General features: G+C 26.4%; 4 protein-coding genes across 10 annotated transcripts in view; 3 read left to right on the forward strand and 1 right to left on the reverse strand.

Moving 5' to 3' along the window:
- The window catches only part of LOC410127 (rho guanine nucleotide exchange factor 11), a 36,304-nt gene extending 19,805 nt beyond the window's left edge, over nt 1–16,499 (forward strand). For 4 of the 7 annotated variants that reach the window (XM_393610.7, XM_006561121.3, XM_016910692.2 and 1 more), the window contains 11 exons: nt 2,662–2,797; nt 3,214–3,295; nt 3,521–3,573; nt 11,870–12,141; nt 12,329–13,621; nt 13,896–14,012; nt 14,109–14,285; nt 14,420–14,640; nt 14,757–14,907; nt 15,018–15,064; nt 15,245–16,499. In XM_393610.7, coding sequence (XP_393610.4) covers nt 2,662–2,797; nt 3,214–3,295; nt 3,521–3,573; nt 11,870–12,141; nt 12,329–13,621; nt 13,896–14,012; nt 14,109–14,285; nt 14,420–14,640; nt 14,757–14,907; nt 15,018–15,064; nt 15,245–15,343 — 2,648 coding nt within the window. In that variant the 3' untranslated portion in view covers nt 15,344–16,499. Of the gene's footprint in view, nt 1–2,661; nt 2,798–3,213; nt 3,296–3,520; nt 3,574–11,869; nt 12,142–12,328; nt 13,622–13,895; nt 14,013–14,108; nt 14,286–14,419; nt 14,641–14,756; nt 14,933–15,017; nt 15,065–15,244 lie in introns of all 7 variants that reach the window. The other 3 variants (XM_006561119.3, XM_016910694.2, XR_409009.3) reach the window with 2 other exon arrangements.
- Nucleotides 16,500–18,439: 1,940 nt separating this feature from the next.
- On the forward strand, nt 18,440–19,773 carry LOC413928 (39S ribosomal protein L13, mitochondrial). Its single transcript, XM_397367.5, has 4 exons — nt 18,440–18,615; nt 18,963–19,086; nt 19,257–19,411; nt 19,496–19,773. The coding sequence occupies exons 1-4, from the start codon at nt 18,592–18,594 to the stop codon at nt 19,727–19,729; spliced, it is 537 nt and encodes a 178-aa protein (XP_397367.1). The 5' UTR covers nt 18,440–18,591; the 3' UTR covers nt 19,730–19,773.
- LOC552471 (39S ribosomal protein L52, mitochondrial) lies at nt 19,549–20,346 on the reverse strand. Its single transcript, XM_006561122.3, has 3 exons — nt 20,293–20,346; nt 20,069–20,201; nt 19,549–19,996 (listed from the first exon to the last, which is right to left on the reverse strand). Exons 2-3 carry the CDS (start codon nt 20,159–20,161, stop codon nt 19,853–19,855), a joined length of 237 nt encoding a protein of 78 aa, XP_006561185.1. The 5' UTR covers nt 20,162–20,201; nt 20,293–20,346; the 3' UTR covers nt 19,549–19,852.
- A 2,752-nt stretch (nt 20,347–23,098) lies between these two features.
- LOC552483 (ankyrin repeat domain-containing protein 54) lies at nt 23,099–25,232 on the forward strand. The gene is made up of 4 exons (XM_006561123.3): nt 23,099–23,491; nt 23,805–23,871; nt 24,197–24,416; nt 24,485–25,232. The coding sequence occupies exons 1-4, from the start codon at nt 23,228–23,230 to the stop codon at nt 24,915–24,917; spliced, it is 984 nt and encodes a 327-aa protein (XP_006561186.2). The 5' UTR covers nt 23,099–23,227; the 3' UTR covers nt 24,918–25,232.
- The last annotated feature ends 268 nt before the right edge of the window (nt 25,233–25,500 follow it).

Below are 25,500 nucleotides of genomic sequence, written 5' to 3' on the forward strand. Positions count from 1 at the left end.
TTATATAGTGTCTTTTCGTATAGTTTATTAATGATTATTCTCTTTGCATCGTTGGTATTCATCCATCAGATATTTCATAAACAGAATCTTGCGACTATACAAATAGTACATGTCTAGACAAAATTAGATCAGAATATATTGGAAATCGCACGTGTCTATACATGATGAATTAATAAATTGTGTTTCGTCATGTTTCTAGGAATGGATCTTTTGCATTATGAAAATATATTTTAAATTTTAAATTCTCTTTTTCCACTTATTGGTATTCATACAATATAGTGATAATAAAATATATATATGATATTAATAATAAATAACAAATATATATGTAATATTAAATGTACAAGATAAAATCCTTTCTCTCTCTCTCTTTCTCTTTCTTTTTCTTTTTCTTTCTAACATATTAAGATAAGATTTTTTAAAGTACCACAGAAAAATACGAAGAGAAGGATTGTATCGAAAAAGTTTTTCCAATATATAATTCAATCGCCGGGCGATTTCTTTTCTGGCTAGGTAACTTTATTTGACGAATGATGGTTGTCGTTGCTGTAACTATATGCCAAGTATGCGTTGGAATGAAAGGAAGGAAAATAAGATAGATCTCGCGCGGCACGAGCGCAGACGGCAACGACAACGACAACGAAGAAGAAAACGGGAAGGAGGGGCCCACAAAACGGTTTCCGGCCTCTGCGACACGCGCCTACATCGCCCTATCTAAAAATACTCGAGACTTTAGGCTTTTCCTTCGTTGCATCCCCTCAGCATACCTACCCCTGCTGATCTATAACTATCTGTCTGCTTACGGGGTTCAAGAGCACCAACTTTTTTACGATGGTATTTTTAGGTGTTACGAACCTTCATTGGATATTTATTCAGCCATTTAAGTTTTCCCCCAGTTAGTGAAATGCTGACATTCGTGGCCTTTGATGATATCATTGACAGTTTCGCTCCAATTTATCTGCTCTGTTGATCGAATTTTTAAATTTTGCTCGATCAACAACCGCGATTAATTCACGATATTAGTATCGGTATCCATATTAAATTCGTCCCTTCTCGTTGATTTGAGAAAGATTGATAAAAAAAAAAAAAAAAAAAATGTGACAGTAATCGGCTGAATTTATATTGTCGGATGTTAATTTAGCAAGTGATAGCCTTTTAGCCCCTACAGCTGTTGGCAAAACAATTTACTTATTATCGAATAATCGGTTATTTTTCTTCGCGCAACCGAATGGTCGCGAAATTTTCTTCGATCAATTTCAAACTGACAATCATGGATGAACATAGAATATATATTAGCCGTAAAAATATTAATTTTTGTCAATTTAATTTATTTTTTCGTTGTTAGAGAACGCAAAAATATAATTCCTTTGATAGATTTACGACCTATTTTTGACGTAATAAATCGATTTTGATTTGTATATTTGCTTAGCTCGAGATTAAAATGTTACTACCCTCTCTGCATACACTCTCATGATCTGCTTTTACCCTGAGCCGCATTCCTTACCTGATAAGCCTCCACATAAGACTGGATACTTGGAGAAATGCCAGACATCGTGGCCCGTGTTAATTCGATGCCCGCTCAAATAGTTAAATCGAAATATTCGTTTCATTTCCATTATCATTGAGATAAGCTAGCTCTTTCATATTATTACGTGTGATTTTTAAATAAAATTTATACATTTGTATTAAATATATCTTGTAATTATAATTATTTTATTATTTATGACTAAGGCGAAGAAGAATGTTCTTGTTTAATTTTCATAATTATATATAATTTTACAACTTCCAACAGAAATAGAAAAAAATATCATAGTTATTTCTAGCATTAAGATTTAGTAATTAATATTAGCAGCAAATTTTTATCATTTTTTTTGTGTCAAATTTCAATATTTTTATATCATTAGAAGTTTCGTTTCTCTGTTTGTAAAAGTTATAACTTGTTTTTCAATCCTTTTTGAAAATATTTTTTCATTATTTTTAACGTGGAATTCTACCTTTTATTTTAAGATTGAAGTATATCGGTAACACGTCGTTCGTATATTTGTTGGAATTCGTTTACATTTTCCAAACCACTCTTTATAAATTTCATGCATTTCTAAAGAACATTCTGACCAAGGAGGGAAAGTAAGCAAAAGTATAATATCGAAAATCGATAGGTTCGCTTGTAACACACCTGTGATGGCCTTTTTGTAAAGCATTCGTGCGAATCAAAATAATTTAACTGCACTGTGTCAAAGATTTTATTACGGTAATTTTTTTCTCTAATTTCGTTAGAATTTTTCGTTTCTTCAGCAAAAATGGAATAATAATAAATTCACATTGAAAGCGATTCTTTTAATGTTATATCGAAATTTTATTGAAACCCTTAAAAATGTATTTTAATATTCCATAATTGTAATGTAAAATAAATTATCGATATTCTGTTTAAAAACTATATAGAAAAAATTTTAAACAATACAAAACACAGGAAAAAAGAGAAATATAATTAATATACGTGATACTAACTTTATATTCGATAAATCAAATTATCATATCTTAATTTTCATTTGTTCCTATAAAAGTTAACCATATGTTAATATTTACTAGCAATTAATGAAGTGTTTAGAGTAATGTATGTATTGGAACAATAACTGAATGCATTAATTTGTTTCGTGTTTTCAGGAGAACATCGCGGGGGCGTCATAGCCGGAAACGCGCGTAGTAGTAGCGAAAGAGGACGCATTTCCGCTTACAGCGGAGTCTCCGATCACGCCGATAGTATGGACAATCCTTCCTCGCGGGAAGATATTTCAGAAATGTATGTTTTTCGTATTTGCATGAAATCGCTAAGAGGAATATATATATATATATATTTTTTTTAATCACTTGGTCGATCTTTTTTTTCTTTTAAACATATGCATCTTGTAAGAGTTTTTTTTTTTTGGATCAAATTCTTATTTTCTTTTTTATCCGTGTTTTGTCACAGCAATTTTTTTTATCTTGATGATTATTTCGTATGATTTTTTTTTATTTATTTCTATAGAAGATTGGTTTAATTTAATACACGCTTATCATCGATTAAAAAAAATTGTTCCATGAACGTACGAACGTCATATCTTTTCCCCAAAGTGGGATTTGATATTTAACGCGTTGTTTTCATTTCATTTATCGCAGTTGCTTAGCTGATTTCTGTTATAGATATTAATTTACGCTTCATTAATTACGATTACTTAGGGTGCAGCAAAATATTTCCAGTAAGCCAAAGACGTCAAACATAAACAGGTCTGAAAGTTACAAGGAGCGGATACATCACAAGGTAAGAATTCTAAAAATTTCTATTCCAAAATTTCTCTAACGTAACGTGTAAACCGATGATTCAACGAACGAATTAAAATTTCGAGACACGCGAGATATCGGTCGAGTTTCGCGAAATTTATTTTTAAATAAATTTCAATGAAACGAGGTTTCATGTCGGATAACTTAATTTAGCATTCACTATAGTATGCATCTTTTAGTATCACTGTAACTGTTTTCATTGCAGCGACAGCTACGAGAGAAGAGAAAGACCAGCGACCCAAATCTCTCTAAAACGAAGTGAGTATAGATATTTTATTTGATATATGCATGATAATTGATAAGTATGTATAGTTATATAAACTATAATCTAAGTTTCCTATGTATATGAAGATATAAAAATACTATTATCCAAAAAAATTGAAGTAGTATTTATGATTTTCAAAAGTGAGGGAATTTTTATTTTTCCTTATTTATTTATTTTAACTTATTAATCAATCAATCAATCAATCAATCAATAGCTAATAAAATATTATTCTAAGCTTTAATTTTTCATTATTGATAAAGCGTAGATACAACTTATTTTAAAAAAATTCATTAAACAAATTTTTTTAATGGAATACACTCACACTCTTATGTCGATGCGAAATAATAAACTATTTTTCAAACTGTTTTCAACTGCTCTGTCAAACTGTCACTGCTTCTATATTACGCAATTGTATAATTGCCAAAATAGAAACGTTACGAAGATCGGCACTATTTTCAAACGAATTTGGATTTCACATTGATGCCTACATATCGCGATGAATAATTGCCGAAAAATATGGGTTCGGTGTACACAAGATTTCATTTCAAAAACTATTTATAAATTCATGAAGCGATAATTTTAATTAATAAATTATAATGAATTCTTTCTTCCCTTGAATTCTATTATAGATTTATTAAATGTACTGTAATTTTTAATGTATCATTTAAAAATATTAAAAAATATTTTTCAATATTTTTAACATAACAATATTAAGATATTAATAATATAATTTACAATTTTAAATAATAGAATAAAATTCAATATTATTAGAATTGGATTGTTAAAAATTTATTTTAACAATATTTTTAAAACTAACTCAACACTTTTAAGTTTTTTAAACTAATACTTTTAATCTTTATGTCAAAATTCATAAATGATCATAAAAGAAAGGTTCTTTATCTGTAAATTTTGATACATTTTTTAATATGTTTCACTTTAATATAATATTAAAACTGATCCACTTATTAAAATACTATATAACACTATCATACAATTCACATTTTGATGGAAAAAATAAAATCACGAGTATCTTCTTTTATATGATTTTATTCTAACAATTTCTAATCATTTTCAAGACTGCTCTTTCAAACGAAAAGTCTTAACACGCTCAAATCCCCCGAAAATCTAATAAAATCCGATTTTATTGATCTATCTTCTTCTCCTCCGTTTCGCTCACTGGTATGTATCAAACCAACCCGACCAACTTGCAATTGTTGCAAACCGATCCGGCCGCGGTTCAAGAGATCAGCTGGAACGTCTATTCCCGGCGTTTCACTCGGCCCTGGAATTTTTCCGACACACCGTGTATAGATTTTTGGCAGGGTCCTACGCTTCTTAACCGGTGACTTTTCGCTTCTTGACGCTCTAGATCCCCGTCCACGTGCAAACGGCGCAGACTCGACTCGTTCCTCTTCCTCTGGCAAAGGTGTGTATGCCAGCCAGAAGGCCTTCAGTCTGACGTTAAACGTTCAATTCCGCGGATGGATATTGCGTCGCTTCGACAGTACGAAACACCCACGCGTACACCCGAAACACACGTCGAACACCGTCGATCCGACTGTCTCGTTTCGCGATTTCCTCCCGTTGACGCCGGCACGACTTCCGGTTGGATCGATCACCAGTGTTTCCCGCGAAGAACCGACATCTGAAGCGTGTCAACGTGTCGATCTCTCGATCCTCGTGTCTATCGATCGAGGATTTCGCCTCTTTTATGCGGGGCGAATTTCCAATTTTCCATTATCCTTAAACTCGTGTCGAAGAAGTGGTTACGATTTCGTTAATATCATCGTTGCAATTGTTTGGCGCTTAATGGGAATTATGATCAGTTTAATTGGAACTTTAAGTCGACAGTAATTAAACAAGTAACAACCATTGACATTGGAATATTGGAGGGAACGAGAAAAGGTTTTTCATTAATTGGAAAATAAACATGATGATTGTGAAACGTTGGCAATATTTAAATGCGCAGAGGAATTTATATAATTTTATGGGTTTCGCTGCGGATCTTTTTTTTTCCAAACTTGATCGTTTAGGATATTGAATTTGGCAAATTGAAAGATAAAAAGGTTTCATAGAAAATTTTAAAACTTTTATTAAAATCTAATTTAAACGAGAAAATAATGGTTAAATGTAGAGAATTAAAATTCATTTTCCGGTGATTTCAATGCCTTTTGTTCGGACAATGAATATTGAAATCTTTTAAATGATTAGTTCTAAATTTATCGTTATGTGATAAGTTTATCGTATGTTTATTGTGTTATAAAGAAGTGAAAATTGAATTTATATTTAACTTTCAAATGATTAAATTTAAAAAAATGAAACATATGCATGGTCATAATTGGTAGAGAGCATTAATTCGATGGACTAAAAATATGTAAATTTAACATAAATTAACAAAATTAAAGGAAGTTGAAATTATTCGTATTCTACGCATCTGCCACTAGTTTTAACTGTGCATAATATCACTTGCTCGATATATAATAATGAAATATTTACAAAAAATTAAATTTTTGAAATATCTATAAATAAAGTATAATATTATAAGAGAAATAATCAACTTAAAAATTAGAAAAATTTTATTATAATAAAATTGTAATATTAAAATACAGGAATAAATTATACCAACTTTTCATAATCATTTATAAATAAAATAGAATTTATTTTACATTATCACATTAAATGTACATATATTAATAATTCATCGAATTCGTTCATTTTATCATATTATAGTCTTTACAATATCAAATTTATTATTTTTCTAACGATAGTATCATTGAAATTATTATTTTATAATTAGATGAACTTTCCTTCTTTCCACATTATAGTTCGTTTATTCAGAATATTCAAATCTATTCATCTTAGCTTTTGCAAAAAAGCAATCTGAACGAGTTAAATTGTTTGTCGCGGATTATTCGACAATCTATCGACTATTTGTGAATAAGAATAGGTGCACAAGCGATATAGTCATTGTAATTTCACATCAGTGACGCTACATCAATGAACGTGGTAATGCGTTTAAGAGTAGATGCATTTTAATTTGTTCATAAATAAAAATAAATGTATATTAAACAATGGAAAATTTTTATATATCTATATTACATTTAATACATTTAAATATATATAAATTATTTTTATCATTAATTACGTATTATTATAGCTATTTAATACTTAATGTATTATTTATATAAAAAATATAAAATGATTGAAAATGTTTGTAATCATCGCGTAACTTAGGTCAATTTTAAATTGTAATTAAATCTAATTCTTGTTTTTTTTTTAAATTTTTGAATTTATGTAGTTTGAGTGATGACGAAACATCATAAACATGTTTTTTTGATTGATAAAAGTTTCATTTTGATATCTATCATATTAATGGCAGAATTGACGATGGATTATCAAAGTGTTTATTAATGATAATCGACGAAAAGTAAATCTTTCATGAAAGATTTTTTTCTTAAAGATATTCTACGTAAATACAGATCAAAATATTTGGAATTTACTATTTTTAAACATCTGACTCACATTTTTAAATTAGATTTAAAATTTATTTATTCCAAATTATTTTTTTATCAACAAAAAATGTATTAAAAAAAAATAACAGAAGAACTGTGTTTATTCTTTCATCGGTTTCTTCGGTATTTCTTCATTCAGATTTCATCGACGGATTTCTTCGATGAAAAAATGTTCAATATTTAAATTGTGCATACCAATAATACTTTCAATATTTCGTTGATTTATAATTCTTCAATTTGGTAAAGAACAAAAATCTAATTGTTACTTTCGTCCCAATTATTAATATTTAATATTATTCTTCAATAAAATAACACATAAACAAATACAAGTGCAGGATATTTTTCAAATATAGAATGATTAAAAAAAAAATTTTATCGGAACGCGATATTTATTATGCAGAAATATGAGTGTATATAAATGATATAAACGAAAATATAAATAGAATTTCTCACATTGATTCAAAATTGCAACGACAATATCTCTCGTGAAAACGATAGTCTTTCAATACCAATAAAATCGGTAACAATTTTCAGCAAAAAGATGGAAGAATGACTAATGCTTTGAATTCGAATCCAATGAATCAGAGATTGATCTCGTAACGAATTATATTTACAAATTTCTTTGAATCTTGATATATATTTTCAATTTTTCTTTTCTTTGTTCCTTTTTTTATTGCATTTCTTTTTTTAAATTATACGAGATTATTGACCTCATTGAGAAACTGCAAAGTTCACTTTTTACTCGATGAAGCATGAAACTGCATTGTGCGACTCTTTAAGCCCGGGGTTCGATAAATAAATAACCCGTGGTGGTAACTTCGTCATTGTCGTGCGTTTATTTCTGGAGAAACGTGAACGATAGTAATTTCGTGATATCATTAATAATCAAATTGCGGCATGTATTCGTTCTTCTTGATAAAAATACACGTGTAGCAAGATTCGCGGCTAATGTATTGGTGATTTAATGATCTCGAGCGTGAGAGACGTAAAACACCATGTAAGCACGCGTTGGGAATAAGAATGTTATAAATCTTCTCTCTCGAGAGAGAAGATGAAAGTCTCTTTATTTCTCTCTCCATAATTTTTAAAAGAGGACTCGTACTCTAACTTTTATTTTTCGTTTTTAGATCATCGATCAGCGTCCTTTTTTCTTAAAATGTTGAAATTTAATTGAATTCTCGCGAGTATAAAAATTATGGCGAATATTCTGTGAATTTATGACGGTAAAATTGTACTCAAAGTCATTAGATTAAATGTTTTTAAGAATTTATATATCATGGATAAATAATTTTTTTTTTTATTAATATACAATATAGTTCCAAATGATGTGATCTTTCATGATCAATTTTTCCTTTTTTTTTTTTTCATTTTTTTAATCAAATTAAATATGAACAGCAGTTCAAAATAAAATTTAAAGAATTTTGATCAATTTTATTGTTGAAATAATATTTGAAGATAATTCAACAGTATTTATCTGCTAAATAATAGAAACGATCCTTTTATAATTGTTCGATAGAACATGCAGACGAATGATGCTGAAAAATTTGATATTTATTAGTTACAAAAAATGGCAATTTTATTGCATTATATGAAATTATATAAACTTTATATAATTTCTTTATATTCCTTCTCAAAATTTTATCCATTTCCTTTTAAAAAAGAAAAATTTTATTCACTCATTTAATGATGCACGATGAATCGATTTGAGGCAATTAATTCATTAAAAATTATCTTAACAGGAAGCCTATTCGCATAATGGAAGGTTTAGATTTCTGGGAATAAATGTGCGATCTACGTTCATCGCAATTAAAATCAATCGACAACGATTAGAAAATATACGTGGCATTGACAAATTTCCTTATTTTCCTGCCCAAAATAATTTTGAATTTAAAAATTTTACATATTGTACGTTGCATTATTATTTTTCAAAGAATTTAGAATAATTTATTTTATTGTAATAAATATTAATTTATTTTTTATAATAATAAATTTCTTAAGTTTCATAGTTTTTTGATTAAGAAGAAAAAATAAAAGTGGAGGAGATTATACATTTTGTATATATGGAAAATACTTGTTATTTCTAAAGGGTTAAAGATAAATGCAACGTAATAGAGAATTTATTTCCTTTACGCCACGTGTACATTTTTAGTGTAATCGTTAATACCTCATTGCTATTAGTACGATTCGCATGAATTAGCCGGCTAATGCATCTGGTTTTAAAAAGATCGATGCATGTAAATGGGGAGGAAAAAGAAACCGATCCGTTTTGTATCGATCCGGTTTATAGTACGTGTACACGGGTGTAAACGGGGACCAAAGCGATATCAGGCTACAGATAGATGTCTTGCCCTTTATTTTTGAAGCAATCGATACTTTCGAATCAATACACCGGCCATAGGCTCAGCTTCTTTTGCAGCCTCCTTGTCATTGGCCAATTCTATACACGCGTCAATTTTTCGTATATTTTATAAAAATTTCCTCAATAATCCTTGATGCAAATTGATATATATATATTTACAAATTTTATTTAATGTTATATTTTAAAGAATATCGTCAAATTAGACAATAGAATAAAATTCGCTGTGATGAAAAGATCATCTATAATAGAATTGTTAATATAATATTATAACCAACGTGGAAAACTTTTTTATTTAGATAAAAAATCTAAATCTAATTCGTACAAATTTGTCGTGTTGACGGAGAAGTTTAGTTTCGTGGATCTGTTTGTAGAAAATTTCATTGAGTAAACGTTTGTTAAAGGAGGTGTCAGCGAACGAGACAAAGAAGTACGTCGATTTTTTTACTCTTCTAAAGGAAGAATACAGGTATCATTGATGGCTACGTACAACTGTATGCACAAGGCAGTGTATCAGCCGCAAGTCGATGTCTCTTCTATATCTAGAGGGTTGATTAAAGTAATGAAGGAGCGGCTTCGATAAGGTTTAGCTTGATCGACATCGATTAAGTTCTCGTTTATACTTAGAACCTTGCTGGGCGCATTATTTTAAATAAATAAATAAAAAGAAAAATCTGAAAAATCCGATGAAAATTGTTATTGAATTATTGATAATAAAAAGAGATTTGAATCATTTTAAAATCTAACATCAATTTTCTCGTCTCAAAATTTATTAACGAATCATTAACAATAGTTTACAATTTTTAAACTTTTTATTTAAAATTCAAGAGGAAAAATAAATAAATTTCATAATAAATTTCATAATATGGATTGCTAGAAAAATGTTAAAATTATATTATATTAAAATAATTCTACTTGCTTAAAGGTTACTCGTTCTTCTCACAGAAATAATCGATTAACAGTACGTTGGCATTTTAGCATAGATTATCACAGTTATTATTTCGCTTGCACCCTTTCCATCAAGATTCAGAACGATTATAAAAAGACGCCAGGACAAAATTACTATCCTTTTATATCAATACATTTCACATTGCTCCAGAATATCAATAAAATTACGTGTGAATATGTTAAGGACTTCTTTAAATTTAAGATTTAAATCGCACACATCGATTAAATGAAAAAGATAAATAAATAAAAATCAAGTGGAATTATTCGTCTCTATAATATTCGTTGGTTGAGGAAATCCTCGCAAAAGCAATACGTAACGTTACGTTTGCAGCTGAGACGGCACATGCCTGCCAGCTTTACCACGTCGAGGAAGCCCTTTAGGGCTAAGGAGATATAAAAGATGAGACAACGCGGTTCTCGACGTGTCCGTCCTCGACCTAATTCTCGCGGCAACGAAAACTTAACTAGTCCGATATCCACCACGGAACCGTCTTCCTTCTTTGATCAGTCGAACGACATATCATCGGGGTGCTCGAACGTGGAGGAACGTCTTTCGGAACTACCCACCGCTTCCGACACCCCCACTCACGAGAGACGCGGTGTTAATGAGCGTCGTACAAGGTCTGAGAGGTACAATTCTTCAGTTATAGATATTTTTAGGCAGAAATTTAATTTTTAAATAAAAATTCAATTCCAATTCGTAAAATTCAAATCCAAAATCTTCTTGTAATAGTCTCGAAAATAAATCTAAATTAATATCATCGTAAGTTATTTTATATTGAATTAATCCTTATTAATCTTTATTGAAAATTTCGAATGGTGAAAATGATAAAAAGTTTTCGAGAAGTTCGAGAACTTTAAACTTTTTGAATTTCGAAGAATATTGAGAATTGTTTCAAATAAGTGATTGAAAAATGTGAACTTTATTCATTACGTGTATTTGAAACTGTATACATTACTTCACAATGATTCAATATCAATAAGAGTGTGATGTATTTCCTGTTTTAATTATGTTACACATATTAAGCCGTTCTAATAATACAATTTTTTCGATGCATACATTGTAAACAAATAATTTCCAATAATAATTAATGTATAATATATTTTCCTTCACTTTAAATTATTTTTTTACAAATTATAAATTTTATATTTCTCTTTTAAAATCAAAACATTCTATTGTAAATTTAATTCCTGCTATTCAGATAATTTTTACAAATTTTATATTAACTTTTTCCTCTCAAAATCGTGTTAAGTAAAAAATTATATTCCAATAAAACAAGAATAAAGTGTAAAATCTAGAAAATAGATATCCTTTGTCATCTTCAACATAGTCTAATTTCCAAGGGAATCTTAGGAAGCAATTGACATTGGTGATCAACAAATTTATGTATAAGTATTGAAAAGTTTCAAATGGCTGTAGTAGCCGGTATTATTTAAATGTAGAATGCTTCATTCGCTAACGATTGACTATAGGGCTGGTTTCAGTGATTCTGAACCGGCCGGGACATTTCCCGGAAATTCAGCGGGCAGTTCGTCGAACAGCAGCTTGTCGACGAGAAGTCTGGACAGTCCGAGTACCAGCCTGGAGCAGGTACATCCAGCTACCTCCGCGGCCAACACATCAACCTCGTGGGACAGCGATGTTGATGTTGAACCGGATCCTCCTGATTGGAGTCAAGGCGTTGCCGAGGATGTCCTCGCTCGGCTCAGCAATGCGGAGAAAAAACGACAAGAAGTTATCAATGGTTGGTAGTTCTCTTCTGTTCTTATTTCATAATCGATTGAAAATATTTTATAAATATTCTATTTCTTTTAAATCTCTTTTTAAATTCTTTTTAAAAAAGAAATTTTTTTTTAATGAAACAGAAAATAGAATATTTATTTTGATGTTAGATATATCTATAATCCTGGAAAATCTTCTTAATTTTTCAGAACTCTTTCACACGGAGCGATCTCACGTGCGGGCGCTGAGAGTGCTATCACACGTCTTCCACAAGCCGCTCCTGGAATCACAAGTACTTCCGTTAGACCAAATACAATTATTATTTTCCAATCTAGATGAGATGGTAACTATTCATTCGCGCTTCAATCAAGCGATGAAGCGCAAGAAGAAGGAGAATCCATGCGTGGGCGATGTTGGAGATCTTCTTTTAGACATGTTCGACGGCGAGAACGGAGAAACCTTTGAGAGAGCTGCATCTATTTACTGTGCGAAACAGCAAGTGGCTCTGGATGCTCTGCGAGATCGTCGTCGGAAGGATCCGAAATTGAACTCTTTCTTAAATGAAATTGAGGCTAATCCTCTTTGTCGAAGGCTACAGCTCAAAGATCATATATTGACGGGTATGCTCCGATTGACAAAATATCCTTTGCTCTTTGAAAATTTGGCAAAATACACGCCTGAAAGTAACGAAAAGGAAAGAGCTGCGGTTTTGCGAAGTCTTGATCGAAGTAAAGAAATTCTCAGTTGTGTTAACCAAGCGGTACGCGAGGCAGAAGATTATCAGAGATTGGCAGAGATCCAACGTACCATCGATAGATCTGCATTTGATAAATTTGATCATCCAACTGTTCAGGAATTCAAGAATCTAGACATCACGAAACGTAAATTGATCTACGAAGGTCCGTTACAATGGCGTAGAACCGAACAGAATAGAGCAAAACCGGTCGATTTACATGTGGTATTGCTCGACGATACGATACTCCTGTTGCATCGACAAGATGAAAAGTACCTGTTGAAATTTATCAATCCAAATCAAGCGAATTCTGTATTGAGTCCTATTGTAAAAGTATCTACTGTTCTTGTCAGGCATAATGCCGTAGATAAAAATTCTCTCTACCTGGTTAATACATCGCAAAATGGAGCGCAGATCTATGATTTAGTAGCAGCCTCGCCTGCAGAACGAAAACAATGGTTTAAACACATCTCTGAAGCAGCTGAAGCATATAAGGCTCGTGATAAACAAGGTAGAAGACCTACTCCACCTACTACACTGCCAGAAGAACCTGGACCTACGATCGAAGATTCTTCTTCGACAGAACATGACAATATTCCTAATAAAACGGATCAGGATCAAGAACAAGAATCAGAAACAAAGGAATCTACGCAAGACACTAGCATGGAACAAGAAGGAGAAACACCTAATATTTCTGGACCTGAGATCTTGAGGATTGAACAAACGAAACAGCAACAGCCACAACACTTATCCGAACCTTCAAGCGCAGGTAATACATATTTTGTTTGTAAATGAAAAATTAGAAATATAAAATAATTTTATATTTGTTAATGAATAAAAGTAAATTATAATAAATTTTGAAATTTCTATAAAATTTCAAAAAGTATATTTTTATTTTAACGAAAAACAGTTTTGTTATTATATTATGGAATATTTTTTAGATAAATAATTTTTTCATACATTTCCCAAATTAAAAAATAATCGTATAATTTTATAAATATTATTTAAGTACAAATTTTAATATATTATATTTTTTTAATTAGGTACAGGAGAACCATTAAGATTGGTTACTTGTACACAAGCATCGTTAATTGATCCGCTTGAAGTTCATGTAGAAGTACCACCTGTACATGTTGCAGAACCAGTGCTTACACCAATAGGTATATTATTTATTTATTATTTAATGTAACATATATATTTTTTTAAATAAATCATAAATAAATAATTTATAAACGATTGATTATTTTATTTTACAGAGTGTCTTAGAAGAAAGGATGATATTATTAAGCAAGCACTGATCGAAAAACAATTATTAGTAGCAGATATATTAAATATTCCAAAAGAAGATTTCGAACATGTGGCTGATATGGCATCTGAACCATCAAGTATAGAAAAAGAACCTGCTGAACTTATACTTGCTGCTATTAGTCAAGGTATTTTTATTAATAGATCATATTTATTTTATTATTGCAAAATTTTTAAATGTACAAATGTAATTTTTTTTAAATATTTAGAAAAAAATATTTATATTTTTATAAAAATTTGATATTTTATTTTATTATCATAGCGAATCAATTGGTTGGAATGTTAAATTCTGCATTAAATGTAAGTGAAACGGAAACTGTTCTTGCATCACGTGGAGCATCGATATTAGCAACACCGCCAAGTTGTGAGGCAACTGGTTGTCCATCACCACGAATGCATCTTCATCCACAACAACCAGCAATATCAATTGCAAGTTTACAACCAATTTGTCATTCTTTAACTTCTCAATTGTCACAATTATTGGTAAGATTTTATTTTTTTCATAAATTAATTTCTATAATTATATTCAAAGAAATAATAATTTTTAAATAAATAATTAATTTTAATAAAAATTGTTTTAAATATTTTATAAATTCTAGGAAATTATAAAAGAGAGAGAAGAAGAACGAGAGACATTAAGAAAAGAGTTACGCAGAAGTAGAGAACGTCTTCATGCTCTTGATGCAGATATACAACGTCGTGAATTTTCAGAAACATGCACCGCATCAAGTCAAACACAAACAGAACCCAGTTAGTTTTTCAATTTTTTTAGAATGTAGGTTGATGTACATTTATTGATGTACATAATCAGTATATCTTTACATAAATATGATAATTAATTTTGTTTTTATGATTTTCAGGTGAAGTTTTAAATAAGGATAGCAGTATTGACGATCTCACTCGTGATGTAAGAGCTTCTAATTTACTACGAGATTAATTTAATTTTTTAAAATGCAAATATAATAAGATACTATAATTTTTTTACAAATACAATATATTTTATTATTCATATAAATTATAACATATTAACTTTTATTTTCCCTTTTTTATATTATTTTCGTATTATAAATTTAATGTTATTTTACAGGAATTTGTAGATGCACGTGGTGAATCTGAGACAAACGAAGAATTGGAATATATAGGACACGAAACAGAAACAGAAGTAATGGGAGATAGTGTCGGTTGAAAAATGCAAGATAACGCATTAAATATTATCAACTAGATGCATTTCACGAGCAAGATCGTTTCCGAATGCTCATACTGGAAGAAATCAAAATTATGTAAAAAATGACAAATGGCGAGTAGCTGTTTATGGAATACAATAATATTAGATACATATTTACAGAGTCATGGGTCGATGATTAATCATACCTTTGCCAAAGATTTTATGTAACTGGATTTACATGATGTAACAGCAAATGCGCGTATACATCATATTATATCAATGACTGGAAATTACATAAATTTTTTATTGCCAATAGTATAACAATGCAGTTTCTGAAATAATATGGTAAAGGAAATTTTTTTGAAAGAAGTAAAGAGAATTCCAAATAGATTACTAAATTTATTTTGATTTAATATTTCTCTTTTTTTCTTATACAAAATAAATATACATAAACATACAAATTAACAAATTAAATGAAAGCTTTATATGCATAGAACAATTTTTTTACTGTAGATTATTTTGAAATCTACACTGTAGTACTCTTATAATACGTATTACTGTATAAAAAATTGTTATATCATGTCTGGAATGGCATTGATTTCTATAACATTGTTTTATATACACAATTTGTATACCGAAAAATTTTCCTTAAGATATTTTTTAAAAAATTGAAGTCGATTTTATCGAAATTACTTTGAAATACTTATTGTGCATTTTATACAAAAACATTTACGTAAATATGTTATACGCGTTTAGAACAATTTAGTCGTTCATCTCAAGAAACATAACTTTTGTGATCTGCTATAATATATTTGAAACCAACTGTGTCATTATAATAATTCAATAGTCATGAAACATAATTTGCATTTATATATATATATAAAGATATTTAATCAGAAGATGCGTCGATATTTCAATGTATGTAAAGAAATGCGAAGCATATATTAATGCAGAATAATGATTTTTGATGCATTATTATTAAATAATACGCTTTTAGATATACTTTCCTTATATTTCATGACCATATGTTCAGGATATTCAATCTAAAAGTGCAAATGCCGATTGGTTTTTACTGTATGAATTAAAGAAGAAACTTTTTACATAATATACCATCTCTCTCTCTCTCTCTCTCTCTCTCTCTCTCTCTCTCTCTCTCTCACTCACTCACTATTATATAAAATAAAAATGTAATATTTATTAGTTATTATTATCATCATGACTATGATTATTATAATTAAAATTATTGCTGCCTTTAAGTATTATTTTCATAATTTAATAATTTCATATATCAATTCAGTAATTACAATTAATACAAAAAAAACCTATACCAGTTAAAATCTAAAAGAAATTATTGAACATAAAATAAAATAATGAATCTCATAGAATATTAAAAATTATTCAATTCTATTTACTTTTATTAATATAATTTATATTAGCGCAAGAACAATGTAACTATCTTTAAGCTAAAAAGTACATTTAACTTTAAAAAAAAATTAAATGATTAAAATTTATACACAGTGTATTAATATTGTGCAATGTGCTTTATTATCATTCTTGTACAATATATTAATGCAAGGTATTAGTTATAATTTTATTTCGTTGTTTTTTTAATATTTTCTTATTCAATTCCTGATTTATCCGATTTTTTTTAAATGCATAATTTAAACAAAATTCAAGTATTTAATTCATTAAAAAATATAAAGAATTATGAATATATATTTATGAAAATTATTTATAAATTTCATATTTCATTTAAATCTCTCGCGGAAAAAAAGAATAAAAATTTCTGTTATTATTATTTTTACACATTGAAAATTTATACACTTTTAATGAAAATTAATTTGTAAAATAGAATTTATTGGTTATAGAAAAATTAAAAAATTCGAAAGTTAATATTTATATTATTTCTACACTCAATAATGTTTTTTATTATTTATTTATGAAAAATTAAAATTGTTGAAATGACACATTAAAATTTACACACATTAAATTAAATATTTTTGTATAATTAATGTAATTACTGAATGAAATAATAATTTTGTATCCTATTAACTTTTTTATATTAACAATTAACGGCATTTGCTTTAAAAAAAACAATCTTTGCCTCTTGGTGCTATACTTGCCTAAATGAACAATCAAGTTCCTCTTTTGAATATAATGGAATTTAAAAATAGAAATAAGAAATCAAAATACAAAAATTTATATACTATTTATAGAATCCTGAACATGACTGGTAACTTCAAAATTATTAATATTCACAAATAAGAAAAAATAATAATATATATAAAACAGTTTTACAAAATGAATTTATGATAGATAAATATGTACAATCATGCATAGATAATATATCGTAAAAAATAGTTTACCACTGTTTAATTAATGCTAGTGTTGATATGTTAATAAAATTTTTTATTAATTAGAAAACACAGTTGGAATAACAACATGTACTATACTTTATAACAAAGGACTGATCGTGCAAAAAAGACTTACCTGTTTACATAAAATCTTTGCTATTATTAAATACTAATAATTCTCTAATAATAAAATGCGAATAATTATAAATACATTACTATGTATATGTATAAAGTATTTAATAACATTATTAATTGATATTATTATTATAATATTATTACATTAAAATACTTATTAAATTGTAAATTATCTTGTAATTTTTTATATTCTTTTGAAGTATACCTGCACGAACAGATCCTAATATTTTTAATTTTGCTACAATTAAAAATTTTTCGATATATATTATTATAAGTTTACATTTTAAAAATTTACACTATAAAGTATGCATAAAAACATACGAAGCGAAGATCTAAATAATTTAATTTGTTATGGCTTTAATTTTTTTTATATTTAAATATTTTATGCAAATTACTTTTAACAATTTATATATTATATATTTCATCTATGCTAATAAACTAATTCAACTTTTCAAATATAGTTTTATTATCATTATTAAGTAATTCCTTTTAATTTAAATTTAATTTATAGTTATTATAATTTAATTTAAAATATATATGATATTAAACATAAAAAAATTACTTAAAAATTATGTTCTAGCGCGCGTATTTTCTTGAAAAAGATTAATGATTTTTGATGTTATCAAACAGTGTTACCAATATTATTTTCGTTATCAGAATTTCTCAGATTTAATATAAGAATTTAATATATATATAATGTTATAAATATATAATGTTTAGTTTTATTTTAAAGAAATTTATTATTATTTATAATATATTAAATTTTGAATAAGGATTACAATGTCTCTTCTTCGCAAAGGACAAGTATACTATTTTAAATAATTTGTTTATTTTTTATAACATTGTTTTATATATTTTTGATATTATACTATAATGCACTTTTTTAATTTTTTTAATTTACTTTATTTTTATAAAAATTCATTACGTAAAATAAATAATTCAAGTTTTATTATTTTGCAAAAAATTTTAGGTTAATGAATGTTCTTTAATTTTTAAAAAAATTTTTAGTAAAAACATTTAAAATATTTTTATAGAGATTCCCTTTTATATTAATTAATAATAATAAATAAATAATTTTAGATAATTTGATATGTGTATTCTTTTATGTATGACTTTATTTAATTATTATGATCCATTTATATTATATATAGCATTGGGGCACTTTTTCTATTGTTTGGCATATATTTGATGCAACTTGGCAAGATCCATTTCAAAGTGCACCTTTAATTAAAAAATATCTTATGGGATTATACAAACCTATATATCATCCATTGAGTAAGTAAAATTATATATATTTACATTATATATATTCATACATCTAACATATATATCAAATTTATTACTATAGTACAAATAATAAATAATAAATTTAATGTGTAAAATTAAATTAACATATATGAAATAGAATGTTATATTTTTCATTTATAAATAAAATATTTCTATAGATAAATGCGGTGATCATGTAATAATAATAAATAGTAAAGATATTGCATTACGTGGAAATGAATGGCAAAAACGGGTGTATTTTCATCATACTACATACATTGGTGGTGCTTCTTGGACACTTGCTTGGGAATTACATAGTAAAGATCCTACTTTGGTATTTATCAAATTTTTATAAAATGTAAATATATTAAAAGATTGTAATATGTTTTATTATCATATTTTATTTATGATTATACAGATTTTTAAGAAAGCAATTTATTCTGCAATGGATGGAAATTTACAAAGAAGATATACTATGGAAAGATTACACATTTTTCCTGATGAAAATGTTCCTGAAGACATGTTACAAAATGTTAGCAACCAGATCAAGCAATTAAGACCTGTCCCTGTTAAATTATGTGATATTTCACAAGAGGAAAGAGATAAAATTCCACGACTCATAAAATATCCTATTGATTATCAGCTTAAATAGTTGTAGTTATGAATTTAAAATAAAATAATTGATACTTTAAAAAATTTGTTTTTGCAATTTAATAAATTATCAAATAAAATTATTGAAAAAATATTGAAAAATGAATAATAAAATTATTTACAATTATTCATTATTTATTGATAATTGACCTTTAGGTTTCAATCTACTTTCCAAAATTTTTTGTTCTTGGATTTTCTTTTCTTTGATTAAGTTAGCATGTCGTTCAACTGCATAATCAATTTCATCAACTAGTTTAATAATTCTTTTCTGCAAATTAAATATTTTATTAATTATGTTATTTTGTTTAAAATTTAAATATAAAAATTTATTTAAAAGTACCATAAAATCTTGATGTTTTTTTATACGTTTAAATTGTCCTAAACCATATGGAACAGGTTTGTTATTTTTAAAAGAATAATCACTTGAATTCATCAATAAACTATTATTATTTGGATTTGCTGATAAACCTTTCCTATAATTATTAGAATTATTTTATATTTCATATTTATCATCACATACAAATTACAATTTATAAATTAATATTTTATAAAATTTTTTCTTACGTTTTTCTCCAGTTTTGATTTAAATATATTATAAAAGATGTATGAAATTTATTAATAAATACAGCCAAATCTAAAAAATATAACACTTTAAGAATATTTTTAATTATAAATATTTCAATAATGTAATGAACTTAACATTTCTAGTAAAATACAAATTATTACAATTTTACATTTTTACATTATTAGAATTTTTTATTATTTTTTTATATTTAAATAAATTTTACTGGATGAAAATTAATTTTTTACAGTTATATTTCTAAATTAATTTATAAAAATTAAAACATTATGTTATACTAACTTGTAGGGTGATCTATTTGAAATATTGTTTTAATCTTAAATAATAACATATTACTTCAAATATTTATTTAACAAATATTTATAATATTTTATAAAAGTAATACCATAGATAAGGTACAATATAGATTAAACATTCAATATATTTTTCTGTACTTCGTGGATATTACATTCTAATCATTTTAGCATTATTTTCAACATTATTGATTTGATTCAGAAATTTAGAATCATATCTATATTGCAACATTAATAATAATAATAATAAAATATTTTGAATAAATATTTTGTTATAGAATTTAAATTTCACTAACTAAATATTATAATTAAATATTTGCATCAAAATATATCATCATATGGTCATATATCATATTATATTATATTTTGCAAAATCATTGTTTTAAAGAAGATAGAGAATATAATATTTATATTTTTTAAAATTTAAGACATATTATAATTAAAAAAAAATGATTATCATTAGTATTGTAAATGCACCAAAAATTATCGCCAAAAGTAAGACAAAGAGAGTAAATAGTAAAAAAAATTAGAAATGAATTGGAATCAGCGCCATCTCTAGAATATTGTACAAATTAATATAAACAAGGAAAACAAATAATTAGAGAAGGACAGAGATAGTGTAAAAATATTGAAATCAGCGCCATCTTCAGAGTGCCGCAAATTAAACACAAATAAAAAGGATAGAAGATAGAAGGAAAAGGATAGAAAATAAGAATTGACTGTCAGCACCATCTCTTGGATATCAAAGACACTTTTTCAAAAGATAGGATAAAGTAGATTAGGAATTGAAATTCAGTGCCATCTTTTGAGTGTTAAGAGAACTTTAAATAAAGATTTTTAAAATCCTCGACAGATGGTGCCATTGATCAATTCTTATTCTATCTCTATCTTTTTCTTACTATCTTCTGTCCTTTCTTCGTGAGTTTCATTTGCGGCACTCTGAAGATGGCGCTGATTTCAATATTTTTATCCTATCTTTGTCCTTCTCTACCTATTTCTTCTCTTCGTCTAACCCATTGATTGAATATCTTTATTTTTAATAAAAAACGCTTTGGTTTTGACTAAAATTTTATTTATTTTATTAAAATACGAAAATAATTGTAATAAAGTTTTTTATTTTCCATTGAAAAACATAATAAACTAGAATATAATCGTAAATATAAGTGCGATATTAAAAAAAAAATTTATAAATTAAATACAACATAATATACTATCTAAAGCATTTTATTTTAATAATTCTGAATTAATCGAAACAAAATTAACATTCTAATTAAAAACTTAATAAAATATCTTTATTTTTAATAGAGATTATTTTAATTTTGGCTAATATTTTATAAAATAAGATAAAGTAGAGCAAAAATTAAATGTGGTGACATCTTTTGATTGTTGCTTACTCTATAAATGAGAGAGCTACCTTTTGTAGCTAAGAGATGGCGCCATCGATCAATTCTTCTATCTCTATCCTTTTTCTTCTATTTTCTGTCCTTTATTTTTGAGTTTCATTTGCGGCACTCTGAAGATGGCGCTGATTTCAATATTTTTACACTATCTCTGTCCTTCTCTAATTATTTCATCTCTTTGTCTAACCTATTGATTAAATAGATTAGGAATTCAAATTCAGTGCCATCTTTTGAGTATTAAGAGAACTTTTGAATAAAGGTTTTTAAAATACTCGACAGATGGTGCCATTGATCAATTCTTATTCTATCTCTATCTTTTTCTTACTATCTTCTGTCCTTTATTTTTGAGTTTCATTTGCGGCACTCTGAAGATGGCGCTGATTTCAATATTTTTACACTATCTCTGTCCTTCTCTAATTATTTGTTTTCCTTGTTTATATTAATTTTATTTATAATTTTTTAAATCTGGCGCTGCTTTTATATAATTCATCTTTGTTTTTTATACTATTTGCTCTGCAAAATTTTAAGAGATAATTTCAATATCTAATTAATGTTAATTTTATTATGTAATATAATAATTAAAAAATCTATGAATATAATTTAATACATGTAACATGTACAAATATTTATGAAAGAATAAATCAAAAACAATTTTTAAAATTTGTTAATTTTATCAACTTTTCTAATTGAATTGAATATAATTGCTATATTCATTTTAAATCATAAAAGATAGAGCAATTATTTTGATTTTTTGCGTTTTCATTATTGGTATTTTAGAGTATAAGATACAAAATTCTTATTAAATGTTAAATCTATTTTGTATTTTGTCAATAATTATAATTCTTATGTGTGACATTTTTGTATTTCTATATTAATTATATATCATTTAAAATTAATAATTTAAAATTTAGGAACATTTTTATAAAAAAAATCATAAAAATCATTGCTTTAAATTATAAAAAATTTTAATTTTTTGATCAATAACTTAACATATGTAACATAAAAAAAATTCCCATAAAATTGGAATTATTCTAAATTCTGTGATTTTACTTTGGGTTGAAAAATTATAAGGGTGGCAATAGAGTTAATTCTTTATTGACAAACTTCAAAACTATTATTATTTTCGTACAGATAGTGTGGTGTGTGAATCTATGAACATAGTATAAGTTGGATGTGGAAAGTAGAGGATTTTGTACGTGAAACGTTATTAAACGTTCAAATCCAAAATGACATCCGTGGACTCCGGAATTGAAACAAGTAATAACTCCGACGATAGCTCGATTGCTCAAAATGAAGTAACTGAAGAAATTAATAATGATTCAGCTTCTGCAATGATAACCAATAATCAAAATGAAGAAGAAGAGATTAGACCGGGCATTCTTCATACGAAATTTAGTTCAGATTGGTCTCTTTGTTTATCAAATAGTAATATCCAAAATTCTATACCAACAAGTAGTTCAAGACCACGTTTCGATGTATCTTCTAATAATGTAAGTATTATTTTTTTTATATAAATTTTATAAAATATTATTTTTATATGCATTTATATTTTATCGATTATAATAATCGATTTTAATTATTTTTTATTAAATATTTTTATTAAAAATATAAAATATAAATTATTTAAATAAATTCTTATAAAATAAATTTTATTTATTAATAATATTAATATTAATTTATGTTAAAATATAATAAATAGAATAAATAATATAATAATGGTTAACTTTTATTATTAAAGATATATCATATAAAGGAATTGATTTTTAATGTTTAAAATATATTATTAAATGTAATTTGTTGCAGGTTTTAGAGATTAAGTTTCCTTTGAGATGTAAATCTAAAACAACAGCCAGGTCCTTTTTAGTAAATAGTAAGTTATATTTATAAATTTCTTAAATATATATTATTATTAACATTTATATATATTATTTAAAACAAATTCAAATTGTTTTAATTACTTATTTTAATATTTATAAATTTTGTTTGAAATTTTTATAATAATAAATAATTAAAATATATCAAGCAAATATGAATGATAATATATATAACTATTATATTACTTGAATATGATTATATTTAATCAAAATTAAAAATGCAAATTTAAAAGAAAAATATATTAATTAATATATTATAAAATTTTTTATTATCTAGATATTATTCAATTTTATATTTTATATATATTATTTCTTTTTTAGGAAATGTTTATTATAGGAAAATAAAATTTGTCAGTGGAGCACGTAAAAATCATCATCTTGTTCCTATATTTGATGTTCATACCCGTCTTATTGAACACAGAATGAGAATTGCTGCAGCAACAAACAATACCATAATGATGAGAACTCTTTTAAATTCTGGTGCTTCTCCTAATACTTGTGATGCACAAGGAAGAACTCCTCTTCATCTTGCCTCTTGCAGGTAAAAAAACAATATATTTAATATTTATTATCAATATATTTATTATAATAATAATATATTTTTTACAGAGGTTCTACAGAAATGGTTCGTTTATTATTGGAACATGGTGCAGATCCAAATCTTCGGGATTCTGTAGGTAATACACCATTACATTTAGCTGCTGTAACAAGCAAAATATCTGTGGTGACACTTCTTTTAAATGCGGGAACGGATCCTTTATGTTTGGACCAATATGGTTATAATCCATTACATTTAGCGCAGACAAAATTAAAGTTATTACAAAATTGTGAAGGAGAAGCTATAGTGAAAATTAAAGAAGAAGTTCAGAATATAGTTAGTATGTTGTTGGCATATTTGCAAAAGCACAAAGATTCTCACAAAAAAATGGAAACTTTGAGCACTTTATGTTCGCGTTTATCTTTATCAAACACATCCAATCAAGTTCAAGATGATGTAAAAGACTTATTGGCTAATTTGGATGCTTTATCAATAACACAATAATCTCATATTTACTTTAACAAATTAATAATTTTATAAATAAATTAAATATAATATGGAACTCAGAGGGATCAATATAAATTAAATTTTTAGTTACGCGATAATAATTTGATTTTTTTTTTTTTAATTCAATTTATATTGAAAAGCATTTCTGTTAATTTATATACGCGCGTGAGATAGAGTTTCGATTTCAAAATCATAACCTCAATTGATTATAGGAGTGTTAAATCGATAAAGTAAAATATTACGAATTAAAAACTATTATATCAAGTATATTTATTTCTGTAAATAAATATTCTTAATATTTTTACGATCTTTACATTCTGATTCGAATGATTAAAAAATATTTTTTTTCATTTATTGTTAAATTATATTTTATAATCAAATTGTTTATTAATTAGATTTGACACTCTTTTCAAAGTAATTCATTAAAAAATTTTTAACCAAAAGACATTTAAAAAATAATTTCTACAGGTTAAAGAATAATCAACATTGAAATAAAAATTTTCAATTTTATTTTGACCTCTAATTGCTATTGTTCCATATTTTATTAGTAAGTATTGTTTTGGTTGAATTTACAAAAACT

This window comes from Apis mellifera, linkage group LG2 (genome assembly GCF_003254395.2).
Source record: "Apis mellifera strain DH4 linkage group LG2, Amel_HAv3.1, whole genome shotgun sequence".
NCBI classification, from domain to species: Eukaryota; Metazoa; Arthropoda; class Insecta; order Hymenoptera; family Apidae; genus Apis; species Apis mellifera.

Bases quoted from the DNA above. Each gene is read 5' to 3' on its own strand.
- LOC413928 (XM_397367.5), top strand. From the start codon at position 18,592: ATGTCTCTTCTTCGCAAAGGACAA. The intron at 18,616-18,962 runs GTATACTATTTT...TATTATATATAG, and splicing joins CTCTTCTTCGCAAAGGACAA to CATTGGGGCACTTTTTCTAT. The intron at 19,087-19,256 runs GTAAGTAAAATT...ATATTTCTATAG, and splicing joins ACCTATATATCATCCATTGA to ATAAATGCGGTGATCATGTA.
- LOC552471 (XM_006561122.3), bottom strand. From the start codon at position 20,161: ATGAATTCAAGTGATTATTCTTTTAAAAATAACAAACCTGTTCCATAT. The intron at 19,997-20,068 runs GTACTTTTAAAT...TTTAATTTGCAG, and splicing joins AAAAACATCAAGATTTTATG to AAAAGAATTATTAAACTAGT.
- LOC552483 (XM_006561123.3), top strand. From the start codon at position 23,228: ATGACATCCGTGGACTCCGGAATTGAAACAAGTAATAACTCCGACGAT. The intron at 23,492-23,804 runs GTAAGTATTATT...AATTTGTTGCAG, and splicing joins TCGATGTATCTTCTAATAAT to GTTTTAGAGATTAAGTTTCC. The intron at 23,872-24,196 runs GTAAGTTATATT...TTTCTTTTTTAG, and splicing joins CAGGTCCTTTTTAGTAAATA to GAAATGTTTATTATAGGAAA.